Source organism: Dermacentor andersoni, chromosome 8 (assembly GCF_023375885.2).
Source record: "Dermacentor andersoni chromosome 8, qqDerAnde1_hic_scaffold, whole genome shotgun sequence".
Lineage (NCBI taxonomy): Eukaryota > Metazoa > Arthropoda > Arachnida > Ixodida > Ixodidae > Dermacentor > Dermacentor andersoni.
In genome coordinates this window covers 141,795,938-141,816,480 of record NC_092821.1, presented here as the reverse complement: position 1 = coordinate 141,816,480, position 20,543 = coordinate 141,795,938, and the positions used below count along the sequence as shown (strand labels likewise).

The window sequence follows — 20,543 nt, the reverse complement described above, 5'->3', positions numbered from 1 at the left end:
TTACATTTCAAGGCCCCGCCTGCACCTTCCATTTCCTTCGTCGTATACCTTTATCAGAAAGTCGTACTGACAAAGAGGCAGTGGCGCAGAAATGTCACGGTCTTGGGAGTATGACCCAAGCTGAGGTCATTGCGTGCATGATCATTCAGTGCCGGTTTGTTCGTTATCCTCTTATGTGCGCCTCTTGAACGTGAAGTCATTTTGTGATAAATGGTCCGCAGAACAACAACAAAAAGAAGCTGGTGATTCTTGGACAAGCTAACTGGCTTCCCTTGCTAAACCGTATAGCTTAACATTCGATTACATGTATCCAAAAAGCTATGTAGCCGTCTACAAGAAGTATAAATCGAGTCAACGTAAGCTCAATAATGATTTTCCGGAGTAAGTATAGCGGCACTTTACTCGACAGTTCATTCGGCAGTAGCCGAGTAATGTTCCACACCAGATTGCGATATTCCTGCGAAATTTGAACATGAACAGTGCCGCGGTAAACGCAAACATTTTCTCGCTTTTTTTTTAACATTTTAAGCGCTGTACGCACGTCCTGGCATAAAGGATCTTCCAGGTCGCACCAATTCTCCTGGGCAGTTAAAACTGTTAAAACACTTCTTGATACACCATTCTTATCTCTTCGAAACGCACACGAAAGCTACACGCAAGAGCTCAATGCTTGTGTCGTGTCTCTTCTATCCGAACGCATTGAAAGGACATTAAACAAAATAAAGACAAGAACGTTACTCGAGATATGTCATTAATTAACCTTTTTGCAATACCGAAAATGCCGATCTTATTGTGAGAGAAGCCTTCGTAATTCAGAAATAACTGCAAAACAATAAACAAGTGCCGTCACCAGTTTCGAGTTTTAGCTCCATCTCACTGTGACGTCATAGATATTGACGGTGAAGATCGCGTCAGCACTGTATTCGCGTAGAGCCAAAGACATGTAGCTTAACAATTGTCAAGAACCCTTACTGAACTGCAAATTCTCAAGTAATGATTATAAAAAAAAAAGATGCTGCGATATCCTTGACGTCAGTCTCTGACGTTAAATTCCAAGAAATCAAACTTTTACGTTCTTTTACTGTTCTCTTAATCAACCTATTACCGCAAAATTAAAATAAAAAATAAGTCTCGTTCTAAAGAGACGGTATATCAGCATTGTAAACCAATGTGTATGTAGTGTTTCGCTTTAGTGTCGTTTAAAGCGCCGTCTTTCGGTCGTTCCACTCCCGCGATGCCAGGCAACTACACACTCATCTGCGTGTTCGAGGCGCTGCGTCAGGTGCTGTGGAACAAGAATTACACGTGCACCGACTACGTCTACATCCGGTTCTTCACGTACAGCACCGAGAATAACCCCAACGAACCGGTGGTGTTCGAAAGGAAGAAGCTCAAAGGTGACCAAGTCGCGAAGCGTCTTTGCCCCTTTATTTTTCCTATTTTAAAGGCGCTCACAGCCAATTCTTTTGGTACCTTTTCTTTATCGTAACAGTAGGCTTCGTTGTCGAGTGCTCAATCATACGTAACGCTCAAAAGCCCGCAGGACAGTTGTTTTTTATCAGAATTTCTCGCAATCTGCATTGAGGATGTAGTCGTGCTAAATAAACATGCTGGCAACAGTGATGGCTGGTCGCGATAACGATTATACGCCGGCATTGGTGGGAGGCGGACGACAAGTGCGGCTCTAGCCGTACGAAGGTGATGTTTTGTTTATCAAGCCGATGTTTCTGCGGTTCGTGTTTTCTGAAACGTTCAATTAATTTTACAATACTAGCTATAGCGTACAAATCTACGCCCCCTGCGACGGCTCCCTCCAAGCAACACAACCCGATCTCGAAGGCCATACAATTTTCTGGCCGCATGTGCCATGGTTCACGCCAAGCTCAGTGGATGTCAGTAGTGCTAGTATTGCAGCGCTGGCACTCATTCACGGCACGATTCGTCGATGGCGTTTTGTATCTCAAAATGAAAGCCGTTTCCGGGAGGAACCTTCGACGATCAGCGCATAAACCGGGTGCAGCGGATACGCACCTTATATTGCCGTGGCATAAGGCAGTTGAAACTGCTCCTTCTAGTCGCGTAGTCACCCACAGCTACTACTGATTTCCGCGTAACACGATACGCACCAGGATACGCACATATGCATGGCCAGAGCGGCTTCAATGCATTTAGTTCGAGAGCACCAGACTTGCATATTTTTTATGTACTTTCGTTTACAAATCACCTGGACGAATGCAGCATTTTGACAGCTTACATGCACTGTTTAAAACGGTTAATTTTTGTTCAGAACGCGACATAGAGCTGAAAAGAGGAATGCCAAGTCGCGCCGAACATGTTGCCCTGTTCAGTGGACAGCTAGCTATATCCAACTCGAGGTCTGCTTGTTTTTTTATTGTCGAAATTTGAAGCCTGGTAAATATGCCAGATATCATTTACGTACTCACCAGTCGTAAAATGATGTGAAAGTTCACCCCGCGATCCGAATGGGGTTCAAATCTTTTAACCGTCACGTAGATACCCTTCTTGCACCATCTGCATGGCTAGTAGCTATAGCTCTTGCTTCAAAGGTATTCCGAAGTTCACGTTGAAAAATAACGCAGCATCCCACTTTCACCATTCGCCTACAAGTTAAGAAGTATTAGGAATAAAAAATACGTCACCTTTATTAAAAGGAAGCACTCGTCACGCGCACAAAACAGTGAGTGCCTTTCCCCAAGTATGCATATCATTAAAGTTTGGCCCTTTCACCCTCCCGCTGCGCTTAAATGCGCGTTCATTCATCTTGATTTCATTCGTCTGAAATGTGCATGCGTGTAACAAAATGAAAAAAAAAATCCACCGGTGATTACGATACTCCCTAATGCGAAACTTTAACGCAGCTCTCTACGTGTTTTCATTTCGCAATCTTTTGGCTGACGCGGACAATCTGTCGCGTGCGGCACGTTGCAAGCGGAGCGAAGCGTGGCGCGACTGCTTCGATCGCTAATCGGGACATCGCGAGAGCTAGGCAGCGCGTGGGTAACGCGTGGGCGCGATTCACAGCAGCCGCCGCAGACAGGCCTCCGCTCACGCAGCGCTTATTTGTTTCCATATATGATATTGGTCGCTTCATACGTGTACAGACGACGCGGGCTACTCTGGCGCCATCTCGTAGCCATCGTCACCGTAGAGCCCGTGTTGCGCGGCGCTATGCTTTTCTTCTCACGCTTTCGCCATACCCTCCTCCTTCGCTTTCCTCCTGGCGTTCTCTTCGCTGTCGCCTTCTTTCATCGCACGCTGCGCTCCGCGTTCGCTCTTTCGCTGTGCTCGTTCGCTCGGTTACGAGATACGACGCCGACGCTCGCCTGAGAAATGGGCGACTAAGAGCTGCGCTTAAAATCTTCATTTCGTCGGCCTCGAATTTCAGGGAAGCCGAAGCTCCATACTCGTTAGGTCAGATTATTTTTTGTTTGTTTAACTTTTTTTAACTCAAGGCGTCCGTGCGAAGGAAGGTGGGACTCTTAAGGGATTTTCCGGACATGCCACAACGTTATTCTACTACTTGCTTATGTATGAGTTCCCTTTAAATTGACGACCTTCGACTTTCTCGATGGGATCAAAAGTAGAATGGACCGTTCGGAAGCAAACAAGGATCTGTACCATTGTTCAGGTATGCCCGTGCGCCGCACTCACGTTCGACGACCTGCCCGCTTGTGACATGACTAGGCTACATCATCTGCCTGGAACTTCACGTAAAAAAATATTTGCACCATTTCTCCAAAAGGCTTTTATTCGTGCAGAAAATGCCTCCTTGTCACTTCTAAGGTAACAATGCGGAATTATGTGCCGTTTGTACGAGCTTTCCTGTCGTTGCTGTGGCAAACGTGCACAAAACAGGTGGGCATGTTGTCGGGAATTTCTGTAACGGAACGCAAAACATGGCACCATGAGTGACGTTCACTTCAGGAGGCGAAGTATAGGCCTACACACCAAAAAGCAGGCGCGCGATAACACTCGGTGGCCCGCACGTCGCAGGTACTCAAGTTTCTCCGTGAGCGCAGAACTTCGACCGGACGCAAAAGGTATCGACTGCCGGCCACGCCCACGCGAAACAATGGCGAGGCATACACAGCGTGAAAAAAATAACATTGGCTACCAATTCACAAGACGCAGCACAAGGAGCCGCAGCACAAGCGGCCGCGGCCAGCGTGCACATGTCAATAGAACAACCGGCCCCGTTCACTTTGTGCAAAGCTAAATCCCCTTAAACTTCGTAAAATACCGCCACGCTTTGAAGAATGCCGCCGTTTCCTCGCGCGCTCTGGCCGAGGCCGACGCCGCGTCGCTATTGGCCTAATAGCATCACGTGGGCCCTCGTGCCGTGCTTCAGCGCCATTTTTGCTCGAGAGGCGTCTACGAAGTGGCGAGCAGCGCATGTTGGCGCCGTTGCTACGCTCAGCGGTGTAGGTGGCGCTACTGTCGAGAAGGGAGAGTGAAAGAGAGAACAAACGAGGAGTGAAGGCGGAGGAGGAGAGTGCCACTACTTTACTAAGTTTAAGGGGCTTTACGCAAAAGCTCGATCGCAGCGCCCTCACATCCCCTAGGAACAGGCCGCGCGCGCATGGCTTGAGAGGAGGAGGAGCCGAAAAACTGAGGAGCTTTCAGCCGGTCGTGAAGTTGTACGGGTTATCAGCGAGGTTTGTGGGAGCTGAGCGATCGTCAAGTAAAAAAGTTATTCGCTTTCTTGTTTGCTCTTACGAGAACTGTACTTACGTGCCGAAAAAAATATGTGCTTGCAGTGGGACTCGTGAATTTGTACTACGACGACAGCAACGCGGAATGGAGAGAGTACGCCTATCGATCGCTCGACAATCGAGTGAAGATCGCCATGTCACGACACCCAGGAACCCGCTGGTATTTGGGCGTTTGGGGTTCCGCCTACATGAGGCTCATGTGAGTAAAGTGCCTGCGTGTGGCAGCCTGTTAAATCTTAACATTGTCTTAACGTGGCCTCCGTGATCCACTGCGCGAAAAAGTCGCACCGCGCGTGCTCCGCCGAATTTCGAAGGCCTTGGTCTTAGCCATAGGGGTCCTTACAATATTCTCTTTAGATGAAAAAAAAAATCTCGCGTTACCGACCACGTGAATTTCCCAAGAGGTGCTGTGCAAATACCCAAAAAATTATGGTTCACTTTGTCATGAACGTGGCTTGCCACAAAATAATGAAATCTTTTTTTAGGGTCAAATGTTCATGAAATGCGAACTGAAGGGCCTTCAGCTTCGTAATCGCAAATATGTGAAGCCAACTGACAATGAAACCAAGGAGAGCATAGAGTTAATTACTTGTTGATTAATTCATATATAGAAATGATAAAGGCGAGTGAAATTAGACGAAAAATCTAATTGCCGCTGTTCTGTCCCGAATAGAGGTCATCGCATTAGGCATGCAACGCTCTTGACAACTGAGCTGTGTGTGTGTGCGTGTGTGTGTGTGTGTGTTTGTGTGGGTGTGTGCGCGTGCGTGCGTGCGTATTTTTGTCACTCACGACCTTAGGAAGCCTCATGAAGTATATATATATATATATATATATGAGAGTGAAGCACTAGTAAAATCAGCTGTGTCGACTATTCAAAGGCGTCAACCACTTTGTATACAATGTATCATACCTTCCTTGGGGTTGATCGCTCGAACAGCCGACTTAGCTGAGTGTATAGCGGTGCTTCCAAAACACGCTCTGCAAATCCCCTTTGCTCCTTCTTCTAGGTCCGGTCTCTTCCACGCGTCGGTCGTGCAAAAAGCCCTGCACGACGCGCTGCGGAGCAATTTCAGCGACAAGCTGAACATGTCCCACTTCCAGGGGTTCGCCATCATCAACAGCATCATACGCGACACCAGGCCTCTGGGTCGCTCCTTCAATTTCAGCGATGTGCGTACACCCCTAGCTCCCTAGCTTCTCCCTAGCTCTCTAGCTCCCTAGCTTCTGGAGTCCAATGCACAAAGCTTTTCTCTCGTAAACGCTATTTTTATTTTCACTTTTCTTCTTTTCTTTTTGCCACTGCACAGATTTTAACGATAACTGCTTACGTGCCGCACATTTATGCCTACCCAATGAGGGAACGCTTTGATCGCTGTGTCACATAAGAGTAACTGCTACAAAGAAATTATTGTATAAGAAACTTCGCTAGAGTTGTTTAAGTGTGCGTAAGCATCGTGCCATTTGCTCATCTCTGCGCAGGCTGGCGTAGAGATAAGCATTAATAGATTATTTTTTTTTTCTTTACGGCGATGATGCAATGCATTACATATAGCGATTCGTGTGATACGTGAGAGACAGACGGGTTTTTTTCGTTAAATAAGCATAGAAATGTTTGCGCATTTAAACCAGAACAGAATAAATTCGCAAGAAAAAAAACGTTCGCGATGGGGAGTTTTGAGCCTACGACCCCACACTGAGAAGCCGAGTGTCCTGCCCACTACTCCAAACACCCATGCTCTAAGAGGGTGAATATATCTGGGCCATATGAATGAACACAAATGTCAAAGGAGAACTGTTTCTATGAAGGCTTTGTCGAAAGGTTTGGTTATGTTGGAATAAAAGCCATCTCTAGGACCACACGTAGTGCCGGCTTGGAACATTCTATACATTGGCAATGTTTCTGATTTAGCGAAATTTAATGCCAAACACGATGCGTTTCGGTGGTCGAGGGATACACCTTCTGTTGGAGCGCTCCTTCGCAGACCGAATTGCACCGATCTCTCATCGGTGGCAATTCGGTCAGTCAGCATGCGTTTTGCGTCGCGCAGCACAGACAGATAAGCAGTCCATGAGTTGATAAGGAGTGACGAGGCGTCATATAGGTCTTGGCACGGTTGATAACGGCTCGACGCGGATGGATAAGGTGCTAAAGAACGATAGCGGCTTAAAATGATTGGAGCAATTTTGACAAGATCGATAAGGACCGATAAGGGTCGGATCAAGTCTGATAAGGTTGGTAAGGACCGATAAATGTTAAGGATATGATCATGTCCGATAAGGTTGATAAGGACAGATAGGGGTTGATAATAATCGGATAGATTGCGATAAGATTGATGATGACCAATAAGAGTTGGGTAGATTTCGATAAAGTTGATAAGAGTTCATGAGGATCGGATCATGCCCGATAAAGTTGATAAGGGCACATAAAAGTTGATAATGATCAAATAGATTGAGATAAGGTAATGACGACCGATAAATGTTGATAACGATTGGATCTATTCCAATAACGGTCGATCACGGTTGATAAGAGTCGGATCTAGTACAATAAGATTGATAACCACCAGTAAAGGCTGATAAGGGTTTATACTGCTCGGATCAAATTTGGTAAGATTGATAATTACACCTGTATGGCGGCTGCATGGAGATAAGCAAATGACACAATGTATATCCTTATTTAGAAAATCTAGTGAAGTTTCTGTCTTAATTCCTTCTTCCTGTATTTTTTTTTCTTCGCTTCTTTTCTGTCTATGGGTCATTCATGCAAACATGTTATAGGGTCAACATGGCCATCACCTGTTTTCATTAAACTAAGAAACGTTGCTTTAACAGTATTTGAAGAGTGGCATATACACGATATTTTACCTGGAAAATGTTTTCGACTGCATGAGCACCATTTTACACTAGAGGGCAGAACTTCATCATCCGCCCATTTTTTATGTCCACTGCAGGACGAAGGCCCTTCCAGAGCATAACTTAATGTCACATAAATTTCTTAAAAAGTCGTTTTAATCCGGATGACCACAAAAGTGTTCCAGTGCCTTCTAGGATGATTGGGCTTTGAAACAAATTCATCTTGAAGGGCATGGTGTTACGTTTTCTGTTTGTAGTAGGCAAAAAGAACTCCAGCACGAAGGATATTGAGTATTTTTTTTAAATTTCTTATTGCCTATGTCTTATAACCTCTGCGTGTGATCGCTCGAAATCCAATTTAGCAAATTAAAGTGGCTTCGCATGCTCTGCAAACTGAAGTTTCCTGAGTGCGAGGAAAAAAAAACCGCTCTGAAATTGACAATATCTAATTTACCTGTATGCTCGGCCCTAAATTGGATATTGCGGTGCTCCACGTAGGAAAAAAAGGCGATCACAGTGTGTTTGATAGAGGGACACAGTTATTTTTTTTTTTTCAGAAAGTTTCATCGGAAGCTTTCTTTCTTTTTTCTTTTTGAGAGAGAAACATATTTTCTTAAATGTTGCTTGCACTATAAGTCATGTACAAGCTCCGACGTCTATGACGTGTTTCCGGATACCCAAATCGCTTCCGCCGCATTCAACCAGCAAAAGCACAGCATTCGAGACCGGCATCTGTCTATCCAGAGGGCGCCACCACGAGGGTATTAATACGACCACCACCTAACAACGCATTTAGTGATTGTGTACTTTCGGTGGCTGTTTCGTTCCTCAGGTAGTTCCTTCCGGTGGCCATGGTTGCCAGCCTACCTCTATTGTTTTTGCGTCTTTCACTTGTGTATGTGCTTTCAAACAGAGCAGTAACAATTTTTCGCGCAAGTAATGACCGCCTCTTCGAGCCAATCCAGCGCAAAGATTAATATTGTACTGGCTGATGGTTGATTCTTTCAAAAATTTTACATTTCTTAAAGGTATACATAGTTATCTTTTTTGTTTGTTTGTTGGTGTGTTTGTAGGCATGTCGAATACGATGACCAATGTAATCCTCATTTTCCAATCACAGATCTTCAGGGGCAATACGCACGGCACTCCGATCCTGGATCCTAGCTGGGCATTGATACACACCGCGGCGATATTTCCTTTCGGCGAAACCGTTATTCCCGAGGCCATGGTCAAACACATTTTGAAGTGCGTCGATGGTTTTTGTAACCTTTTCTTCTTTTCTTTTTTTGCACAATTTCGCCATGTTGCGGCCAGAAACCTCTACTATGAGCAAAGAGTCGCTAAGTGATGACGATGACGACTTGCACGGAAGTTCCTTTTTGGTGTGTTGTAAGGACCAACTGAGACTAAATCTGACTTTAGCTAAATTTAGATAAATATTACATACCACACTGAAGCAATCTTGGCAAAGCCTCGGGGCTGATGATTGCGTAGTTTCCTTGTCGGTCGCCTTTAAACAGCGCCTATGCAGACGACGCGGGCACCAGGCGTCAACTTTATGCGTGGCGGTTGTTGCAATGGCGGAAGTCCCATTATGCCACCTCCGAGACGTTTCCAGCGTGCCGCGAGCTCCACCCAATCTCGGAGGTCATACCGCGATTAAGTCACACCGAAATTAGATTCTGCAACAGCATAGCCTTCGAGAGCTGTGTCTGTTGCTTAGAAGGAACCGTCACTCGAGTGTGGATTTCAACAACTTATGGTGTCTTCGTTCATTGGCGCATTGTTTATAGTGAATCTAGTCGCCTGCCCGACCTGTACTCGTCTTGAAGACTCTGTGTCGTGTTTCTCGTGCGTAAAAGATTGATACTCAGCGAGCACGACGATTTGAAAACACTCGTTATATTTGATACTAAAGTGTGTCCCTAAACGCTGAATATGGTATCATCGACATTATCGTGACGTCTTGACACAAAGCAAAGTTTGATCACGTTGCGTAGCACTAAGGTCAGGCATGATGATGATGTTCATGAAAAAAAAAAAACTAAGCTGGAGTGTATTGCCCGTTTCTTCCGACTTTCCTCTCGTGGTATAACCGCACTCTCCGATAGCAGAAATGGTGATATAATTATAGGGTATCCTGACGTCGTGTAGATGGGTCAGTCTCTGAGGTACCGCAATCAAAAGTGGGTCCGAAATCACCAAGCTTCGTGTTCGTGAGCGCTCTACGTCATTGGCTATAGCCGTACGATTGGCTAACATTTTCTTTTACAAAACATTCCGGTGTTTGAGCCTTCTATTGAAGGCGGGCTCCGGGCCCGTATTCTTTCACGATATAATTGTGCGCAAGAGACACTGTCAACCAATCCTGCGTGATGCCAGCTGAATGTGTTGTTACCGAAGGCGGCCAGTCATTGGGAAAGGACACTTACGAACGAAAAGCTCTGTGAATTCAACCTCGGTTTCGTAGAAACGTCTGTCGTAATAGATTTTCAACGGCGCTATTTGCCAGTGTTTATTTTTAGTGTTTAGAGGGTTTGACTGCCATTTGACGGAAGAAATAGAAAAGTAGAAAACTTCTCGTCGGTATTCGTCTAACTCATTAAGAGCTGCCTATAAAGGACTGTTGCTTGAGCCAACGTTTTCAGGACTCTTTGTGTTCGTCAGGGCAACAACTGCACTGCCCTGACGAAGGCAAGTCTCCTTCTCGAAGCAAAACGCCTAGAGAAGACTTTTTGCTCCGGTGACATACCTTGTTCGGCCCTTTTTAACCACTTCGGTTCCTGTATCTTCGTGCAAACTTCTGATCTTGTTCAGTGCTTGTTTAAGCGTGTTAAGCTTAAGAAATCTATCCACAAAAGTGCCAGCACGGACGATGTGTGCAGCCAATCCAAACGGTTACCGACGGTCCTGCTGAAGCAGGACGCGCTTTATCTCGCCCTACTCGCCACGCAGTGAAGCGGACATCGTAGGGATCAGCACGGCCAACAGCACGGACGAGCCCAACTTGCTGATGAACAGGGTGTATAACACCGCTCCCTTCCGGTTTGCGTCGCCGCCCAACCCGATAATGCCACCCGGCCCGGATACACGAGGCATGGTGAGTCGTCCTGGATGACGTCACTGTCTTTTATTGAAGACAAGGTCTCCTTTAACAGCTTAAGATGTATATGTGGTTCGTGAGATAAGGGTATCTGGCCGCTTTCGTCTCGTCAGATTAGACGGTTTGAGGAGAGCGAAAAAGTGGTCAGAACACAGCTTGGAACAAAAAAAAAGACGCACAAAGTTAGTGTATAGTTATGTACGGAGCAGTAATAATGAGTAACCAAGAGCAAAAGGGGTGTAATGTAACCCAGATGCCCTCGTTCAAAGTGTACGTGCCTAAAGCTCAAACCGGGAGTATGGTTTTACTCGACGAAAAGTATGGGTCAATGCCGGAGGCACTGACCCATACTTTTCCCATACTCAACACCCATACCCAACACGGTGGTCCTCAAGTTTCAAATATATTTCCCCTTTTCGCCCGGGCATACCCGCGTTGTAATCATACCAAATAAACTGAACTTGAACCGCCGGGGTGACGCCAGTGGTGACTTCACCGCGACTATAAATGCTCGTGACTGCTTGATGCGCGCGATGCATGCAGCTGGACACCCTGGGCGAATTCCCGCACTGGAAGAACGTGCTCAACAGGTCGAGGCTCTGCTTCTCGGTCACCACCTCGATCAACTACGCGTACACCAGCGTCGACGGCATCGACTTCATTCACGAAGTCCGCTCCGACGAAGACGTGCAACGCTACAGCCGGAGGCGGGTATGGCAGCATTAGAGAGGTTTAGCTTGTCCGGTATTCCGGTAAAAAGCAGGCGGTGCTGCATGCCAAGTGGATCTCGACTGTGGAACAACAGGTGCAAACGCGCTGGCTTTGTGATTGTCACGAGTGCAATATTTCGTCGCTGTGTATTCTAATTATGTCTAATAATAGAGAGGTTCTTTAGCTTGTCCGGTATTCCGGTAAAATGCAGGCGGAAGGGGCGGGGCGTTGGGGCGGAGGCGTGAACGTGAGCGGACTGCATGGTGCAGCCACCTGGTGGCGCAGTGCAGACAGAAACAGCTAATATTGCAGTAACCAAGTGTATCTTACTTTGTTGCGGGTGTAAATTTTTGGCAACAACAAGATTACGCATATACCGAAAATTTATACCAGCAGCGAAGAAGAATACGCTCGGTTAATGCAATATTAGCCGTTTCTGTCTGTTTGAGCACGGCGCCACCAGGTGGCTGCACCATGCAGGCCGCTCACGTTTACGCCTTCGCCCCGTCCGCCTGCGTTTTACCGGAATACCGGACAAGCTAAACCTCTCTATTATGAGAGAGATTTAAAATACACAGCGACGAAATATTGCACACGTGACACAATTACAGAGCAAGCACGTTTGCACCTGTTGTTCCACACAGCCGAGATCCACTTGGCGTGCAGCACCGCTATACAGAATACAGGGGACAAGAACCAAAGGGCACTACGGGATGGCCTCTGCTCGCGCTTTCAATAATTTCCTTTATTAATGAACTGCGATAAACCACCAAGAACACGTCAAAGATCCACTTACGTGCCAGGGCTAGTATATACCGTGTCCTGAAGGAACGCTAGTATAACACCCGTACTATAATGTTATAGACTCGTAACAACTCGTTATAGACTCGTAACTCGTTATAGACTGTTATAACAACGACTCGATACCGTATCCATGACAGATGCTAATGTATTCTCTGCTGTAAGCGCAGTTCTCATCCAGAAGATTGATGTTTATGTCTCCCATGATAACCATGTTCTTGTTTTCATTCGAAACAGTGTGCAAGATTTCATCTAGAGCGCAGCAAAACATGTTTATACTAGAGCTCGGTGATCGGTAGATGCAGCCAAATATAGTGCTTTTTTCACCGGTATTGAAACATGAATTATTGATTTCAATCCATACTGCTTCGCAATCGGGCATACTAAGATTTAAATCTATCCGGCGTTTATACTCTAAATCTTGTGAAATAAAGATTGCGGGACCGCCGTGGTTGGATGACACGCGATGACAATATTCCGGAGTGTATGATGGAAATGAAAACAAATTCTTATCGCTATCGCTTAACCATGTCTCTGTTACATAAACCAGTGAAAACGAAATATTGATCGATGATAACAGCAGGTGAAACTCATCATAGTGTTTTTTCAGACTTCTTGCATTGAAATGAATAGCTGAGCAGCTGGGATTTGACAACAACGATGCCAGTTCGTTTGATTCAACGTGTAAGCCATGTTGGAAGAAGCGAAGTGCTATTACGCATGGTTAGTGAAAATCGCGAGATCTGCCTCGTTTCGAATTCGAAAAACCCTGCTGTCAGTGTTCTTCCTTGCCTTGATTAGGCAGTCGTCAGTCCATAGGAACGGCCAGTGATTTTCTTTTTTCAAAGATAGAGCTTTCGAAAATATCTTTTTGTTTTCCTGTGTCAGATGGTCGTTGACGTAAATCGGCTTAGACTCAGTTCCATGAAAGCCTATGTCTCGAGTCTGTAGACGCGCCTTACGCGCCTTGCTTACGAATTCTGCTTTCTTTGCCCTCGAGGTGAACCTTGCGATTAAATTTTTCGTGCTTGAGACAGATGGCACTCGATGGGCAATTTCGATGTCGTCCCTCGATACCGGGCAGTCAATTTTGCTTCCAACAGCCTGAAGAATCGCCACACAGTCTTCGCCTTGAGTGCAGGGTACCCCCTTTAGTTCAACATTATTTTTGCGTGAGTATTGCTCTAGCTCACTTACTTTCTGTTCCAAGGCTGCGTTTCTAGTTGTAAGTGCCACGTTTGTAATCTTCAGTTTCTCGTTCTCGGACTTCAGTACCTCAACAGTTTCATTTAAGTAAGCCAGGCTTCCCTGCAATTCCTCCAAGTCTTTCTTGAAGTTACCATCAAACGTTTCTGGTTCAGTGGCCATCTTCGATTTAACGCTCGCCAGAACTTGTTGAGCCACCGTAGCCAGTTTTCCCTGCAGAACACTTTCTAGCGCATCAAGACGCTTCGCGAGTTCAGCATTTGAGGGCATGATGGGTACAAAGCACAGAGACAAAAACTGTAATAGTGGCAGCAGTTGCGATATGCAAGAGTTAGGAAAAAATGAGAACCAGAGCCCACCTGTGTAGGGAATAGCAGACGCTTATTACCATGAATGCCCGAGGCTCCCTCGTGCACGCTCGCAACTGCTGCCACCAGTGTCGATGACCTGGGCGTGTTGCGGATATATAGGCTCAGAAGTAGACGGTGCTGCCGCTGACGGAAGTGACGGTGCCTCACTGCGCAGAGGTTGGCGATCAGACCTGAGTCCGCTGGGCCATGCGCAGAAGCAAACTTCAGGTCGGTGATCAGGCCCGAGTCCTCTGGACCATGCGCAGAAGTAAACCGCAGGACGCGGTGTCGCCGGATCCGCGCTCCTTGTGATATCTGTGTAGGGAATAGCAGATGCTTATTAGCAGGAATGCCAGGAACGCTCGCAACTGCTGCCACCAGTTGTTTGTATACATATGTTTACATATGTATACATATGTATACATATGTATACAAATACATATACATATGCCACCATATGTTTGTATACATGTAAGTGACCTTGTCTTTAGCTGTGCCGGGCGCAACGAACATAGTTACATTATGGGGTTTTACGTGCCAAAACCACTTTCTGATTATGAGGCACGCCGTAGTGGAGGACTCCGGAAATTTCGACCACCTGGGGTTCTTTAACGTGCACCTAAATCTAAGTACACGGGTGTTTTCGCATTTCGCCCCCATCGAAATGCGGCCGCCGTGGCCGGGATTCGATCCCACGACCTCGTGCTCAGCAGCCCAACACCATAGCCACTGAGCAACCACGGCGGGTAACGAACATAGTTATCAACGAACCACGATCTCTTACTATTTCTACATTTCAGTATAAGAGGAAAAGAATGGGGGACAAGAAAACACAAATTAGATGTGGGGAAGAGGAAGGTGCATGGCCGCGGCACCGTAACTGCCGGAGCTGCCTTACGGGCACTTGAACTTTCTCGCGGCAAAGGAATACTGAATAATGGAATGAGTCTGACTTCTACACGTTGCAGAGAAAAACAACGGATTACAATAAAAATTACTTCCTCAAAAATGAGATTGATAACAGTTACCAATTATTGCCCCGCGAAGGAAATTGCATAATTATTCGAAAGTGACCGATTACTACTGCGTTACTTCCCTTCGCACTTTTAATAACACTGCTCAGATACCGTAAAGAGAAAGAACTGGCCTGGTACGTTCGGTGCGTCCTCTGCAGTCCTGCATAGATTGCTTATCTTTACCAACAATTGCTTCTCAAAAATTTTCATCGGTTACGTTTGTTCCCCCGTATGCTTGTCTTGGAAGACATCAGCAGCAACAATGAGAACTCTCTCGATGTGGGCGCCTATAGAACTCTAGGGCGGTGTTGGAACGTATACGGACATATCGCGCACGAGATATTGCCGTTAGTCAGCATCCGGGTCCTCTGTAAAGTGCAGCGCTTCGTTGCTCTTGGAACTGGAAGAAGCCGCTCCCGATTGGCTCAGTAGGCAAGACGCGTAAAATTCCTCCGTGTAGCTAATATCCTGACATTAATGTACGGGTCGTCGCTGTCGAGACACACCAGTATCACTTCGAGTCGTCATCCAACGTCCGGTGTAGCGTTAACATGACGAAGCAAATATTCAGCTCCCAGTTTTGTCTTCCTGGACTAGCCGCTGCGTGGTACGATCTGGGGTAGCACGATCTCGGGTGGCACGATCTCGGAACGACTACAGTAGTTCCGGCGGAATTCTGGTTCGCCAAATTGCGGCACCGCCTACAGGTTGTTTCGGCAATAAAGTAGCGAGTGACACGTAGCGCGTTACTAAAAAAAAAGTAGTTGACACACACAGTGAGCGTCACCGTTTAAGAAGTGCAATCGTTAAGTCGCAAAATAACCAAAACAATGGGACACATTATTACAAGTAATTAATTGCGTGTAATCCGTTACATGCAAGTCTGGGATGTGTGAAGCGCGGGGCGTTGGAGTGAAGATCGTTAGGCATGATATAAAGTAACGGAGCTTCGAAAGGTACACGTTGGGCCAAATTGCACCCTTAAGGGTGTTTTCTCAGTCTATAAGTCATCCCCATACGCCCATAAAAAAGTGTATTAAGGGGAACTCATTCGCGGATTTAAAAGGATGCTACTTTTTTTTTATTTACATCCTCTCCCTGAACGTGTGTTTTGGAGAAATGTGCACTGCGTTTTATTTTTGCCGAGAAATATCTTACTCTATCGCTACCCTGATATTTCGGACGTCCGCCGAAGTAATTACCATGTGCTTTCCGAGACGCCTATAAAAGAATAAACTGACAAGAGAAAAAAAAAAGCTGTAAAGCTTGGTTTACAACTTTTGACCTGCAGATTTCCAGTCGATATTGTTAGCTCTGATCCGCTCCGATAACACAACTACAAGGAATAATACAACACCTTAAGAATGCAGTGGCGCCTCTAGGCGCACCGAGAGGCTGACGCCAAGCTCTTGCGTGCTTCAGTTGTTCTATAAATACGCACCAAAGTTAATTATTACAACGAAGGCGCCAAATAAAACAACGGACGAAGGAAGGCAACACGAGACAACTACGTAGGCGTAGGTGTCCCGTGTTGCCTTCCTTCGTCCGTTGTGTTATTTGGCGCCTTCGTTGTAATCATGTATGACCAACTCGCCCATCAACACGTGCTCAGTGACCAAAGTGAAAGAACTTAAGCGACGCTAGCGGACGATAGCATGGTGAATAGAACAAAGCAGTTGAGCTCTTTTTTTCCACTTTGTCAGCAAGCTGGCCCACCTGCACAATAGATACTGTGTTCTGATATCTGTAGAAGATTGCTCCACATGCATGTGCGAATGTTTATTCCAACCGATACAGCGCGTAACAGCTCAAGGCTTGCTGCGCCTGATATTGCGCCGGCCCCGACGCTGCACCAGAGCGAACTAGCGCCCCAAGAACTGTCATTGGTTGGCACGCTGTGAGTCGCTGACGATCGGTAGCTGTTCTATAAAACAGCAGCAAGCTGGAACAACTTTAACAAAGCCAGTGCTAAAAAGCGAAAGTCAGGGTAGAAATAAAATAAAAAAGTAACCTCCCTTTCACTTCACTGCCGGGGGCCCCAAGTACACGGAGTAGCAGGTTGACATCCGTAGCCTACTGTGACCGTATGACGTGCTTGAACAATGACTTGGCGTAAACCGCTGGCATATAGACATTATTTTTTTTACTTGCTTGAAATGTTGAAGTACCCGCGTGCCCCCTTAAATTCTGTGAGATGCATGTTTCGCACAAAACACCCTTCTAACAACCTGAAATTACAGAAATGGTGCACTACGGGTGCTCTAGCTTACGAGTACGCCCGTTTTTTTGAAATTTCTAGCAAAAGCAAGGGCGCGAGAGGTGTGTATTTCGACATCCAATCCTCGAGGGTGTTGTTTTCCGCATAGTGCGTGTACACGGAAAATGGGAAAATGGGTTTCTGGAAACACGGTGACCCTGTTTCCTTGATCGACATTCCGTGTTGCCATGCGGTCAGAGAACGTTGAAAATGAAACGCTGGGTAATCGCAGGGCCATCTATGAGTGTTGCTATAGACTTTTAAGTCCGCGAGTTCAGAATTTAGCTGTGTCTGGGGAGAAGAGGAGAGGGGCCGTTGTTTCACCCGCGAGCCTCAGCATTCTGGCTTGTCAGAGCGACTTTGTGACTTTTCCGAACTGGCAACTTTCGGTAACCTGTCGCGTTATAAACGCCGTAAATATCAATGATTACGCGTGTGCGCCGAGGCCGACTTCCTTGCTGTGTTTAGTGTGAGTACGTTGAAGTTTTGAAACGTAAAGCATATTAAAGGACATCGCAACCACGTCTGCAACCCCGAGCTCGAAGATTTAGTCCCTGGCTTTTCATCGTTCCCGCGTGTGCTGACTCACCGTACACTTGCCACTCCCGTAGACGTTAACGCCAATAGAATTCTATAGAAAATTTTCGAGGGGAAACTCTAGCGTTAGTGTGCGCGGGAGCTGCGTGAAAGTACGGATGGTACAGCGAGCGTTTGAATGATGTAAGGCGCGCTGATTCTTTTTTTTCCCTAAACATCGTCTTTTGAAGCTTCAAACCTGTTCATCATTTTGCAAATTGATCGTTTCCAACAAAATGTTGTCATATAAGTGCAACTATTCGCAACGAGCGCAGGTATTAATTACTTTGCAATGTATAAAAAAGCTAAAGCGTGATAAAGAAGGCCGCAAGAACGTTTAAAGAGACCAGCGCGAAGATTAGACAAATCTGAGTACTAAACATTGCCTCAGTCGCAGCTTAATGATCGTAACACCAGAGTTACGTCTAGTAGTTATATATGTTTTTTTTTTTTTTTGTAGAAAGCTTGTGCCGCCAGAGGTACCTCTATGTATATATGGAGTTGAAATTAACGTTACCTAAAAACAGGGTTAGGATTCGAAAACCTATCCGCGTGGAGACGCCTGGACGCACAGCGTGATGCGTGACCTTGTTCCCTTCGTATTTACCCGCGCCTGCGCAGTTCGTCGCCCCCGTCGGCAACAAGTTGCCGGTGGAGAAGAAGAACATGGTCTACCACTACGACAACGTCACGCATACGCATTACTGGCGCCACCCGGCACCCGGCCAGAAGCTTCTCAGCTTCTTCGCGTACGACATGGCTGAGACACTCAAATACAAGGTACGCGTACGACACTGTGTGTTTGTGCTACTCTACAAAATATGGCTATTTTTTTTTTACTTACACTGGCTTACACGAGTGTAGCTAGTGTAGGAAGTCGCCTTTTTTTTTTATGGTGTAATAACAGTGTCGCTTCGCTCACCTGTACGGAGCCATACTTTATAGCCTTAGTGTAGCATAAAAACTACGCTATGACACCGCAGTTTAGATGACTGTAGGCGTACCAGACGACAAACAAGCAGCACGCCGTTGCAAACGCGTGGCGCCATTTTGTCACAGAGAGGATCGAAGGTGAGCTAACTTTCAAGAAGACAAAAGTACCTTCCTCGCTGATGGTGCAGATTGTTTTGGGCTCAATATAATTTTACGTCTTCAGTTTACAGCTGTAACTGAAGTAGTTATTCCATGTAAGGCGCCGCCGATGAGTTAAGACTTCTATGAGAGCACTACGCTTGCGTATCTTCATTCCGCGGCGTTGACTGCTAAGTATGAAACGTAATATATTGGTGGTATTTGGTGCTTCGTGCACAACTGTTGCATCACATAGCCCGTGCTGTCGTGTTGTAGCCTGTCCATTGTGTTGTTGTGTGCTACACTGAATAATGGAATATAGACGGGTGGCAACGTCACCTAGTACTTCCCCATACTAAACGCGCCATGGCGTCAGGGATTGTTACATATTTAAGTCAAGTTTAGCACACTCTCGGTAGAACGAATGTTGTTATAAAGCAGGTTAACTTAAAGCACAAACTTACCCTTATCTCCCGCTATCCTCTAGCACCGTCTGCACCGGCGGGGAAGTATTTCTACAGCAGTTACAACGAGCAGTACGCGGATGTATCCGCAATACAATATTGTATGTGCCTCACAGGGGCGACGTTTCTTATGTATATTTCATTTACCTTAACGTTCTAAAGCACCCTAAGTCATGAAATTTTGCTAAGGGTGACCCCTACAAATTTTCAATCTTTTTTTGTTTGCTGTAGTCAGCTATCGTGCCGTGACCGTGCGCCTCTTCGCTTCTTTGACGCGTAATTATTTGCCAATTCAACCCCCCCCCCTCTTTCACTGCCCATCTGCACCCCCCTAACAGCTGCATCCGGGGCAGTCCAACAAGCTCCCCCCTACCCTCCCTCGCTAGTGACGTCACTGCTTGAATCGCTTCTTACTCTCCCGACGCGGTCAGTATCGCGATCTCTCAAAAGCCGCGGCTTCTGTTAGCGCCCTTAATTATTGCAATGGGTAGCCACCGACGTACCCGATTCAACGGGCCCTCTTGTAGGACTTCCACTGCCTTGCCCGCGTTGTCAGACAGAATCGCCCGAACCTCGGTGGCACCACTCTTTTGCAGGTCGAGCAGATGCTGAAGGCGTACCCCGACGACCGCTGCGTCGTCTTCGACGACTTGGGCGAAGACGGCCTGGGCGCCAACTTCACTGTGAGGGGCGAAACGTACCAGTGGAAGCCGTACGCCATGTTCCAGGCCGTCGTGGATGTCTTGAATAGCAGCACCATATAGAACCCCCGCATCGGCAAAAAAAAAAAAAAATAAGAAGGGGGGGGGGGGGGGGGCAGCCGAGAACCGCTATACGCCACTTTGTTGCTTCGCCATCGACGTTGAGGATGCATAAACGGCTGACAATAGTTCAGAATCAGAATCAAAAATTTATTATTAGAAGTTGGGTCACATTACAAGTACTTAGTATGCAGAAGGAGGTACAAGAACAGTTATTGTAGTTAACATCTGTACAAGAACAGTTATTGTAGTTAACATCTAAAAGCAACAACAGCATATAATAAGGAAGTAATGTTATTGATATGCGGCAAGCTCTTACTGACATAACCTCGCCACGACGCATCCTCAAGAACGCCATGCGACCATGTCGTCATGGGGCGTTAGTATAGTCGTTCGGCACAAACGACGTATGCCTAAACAGCGATGAGGTGCTGTATGCCACCCTATAGACAGTGACGAGGCGCTTTTCCTAACCCACTGTTGCTCAGCGCGACATATTCGTGAATGGTCGTTTAGTTCGCTCGTCCCCAATGTACGCTTAGTCGTGCGACTCGGCTTTCAAGTGTGCTGCCCACGCGGTAACGTGTTAACGGATAGCTTGCTCAGCGTTTGCCTTTTGAGGGAGTCGATGCCCACCCTGC

General features: G+C 46.5%; 1 protein-coding gene across 1 annotated transcript; it reads left to right on the top strand.

Annotated features, from left to right (window-relative positions):
• Nucleotides 1-4,785: 4,785 nt before the first annotated feature.
• Nucleotides 4,786-19,906, top strand: LOC126525870 (uncharacterized). Its single transcript, XM_072284175.1, has 7 exons — nt 4,786-4,932; nt 5,744-5,906; nt 8,707-8,831; nt 10,542-10,686; nt 11,233-11,400; nt 18,228-18,386; nt 19,738-19,906. The coding sequence occupies exons 1-7, from the start codon at nt 4,868-4,870 to the stop codon at nt 19,903-19,905; spliced, it is 993 nt and encodes a 330-aa protein (XP_072140276.1). The 5' UTR covers nt 4,786-4,867; the 3' UTR covers nt 19,906.
• Nucleotides 19,907-20,543: the final 637 nt, after the last annotated feature.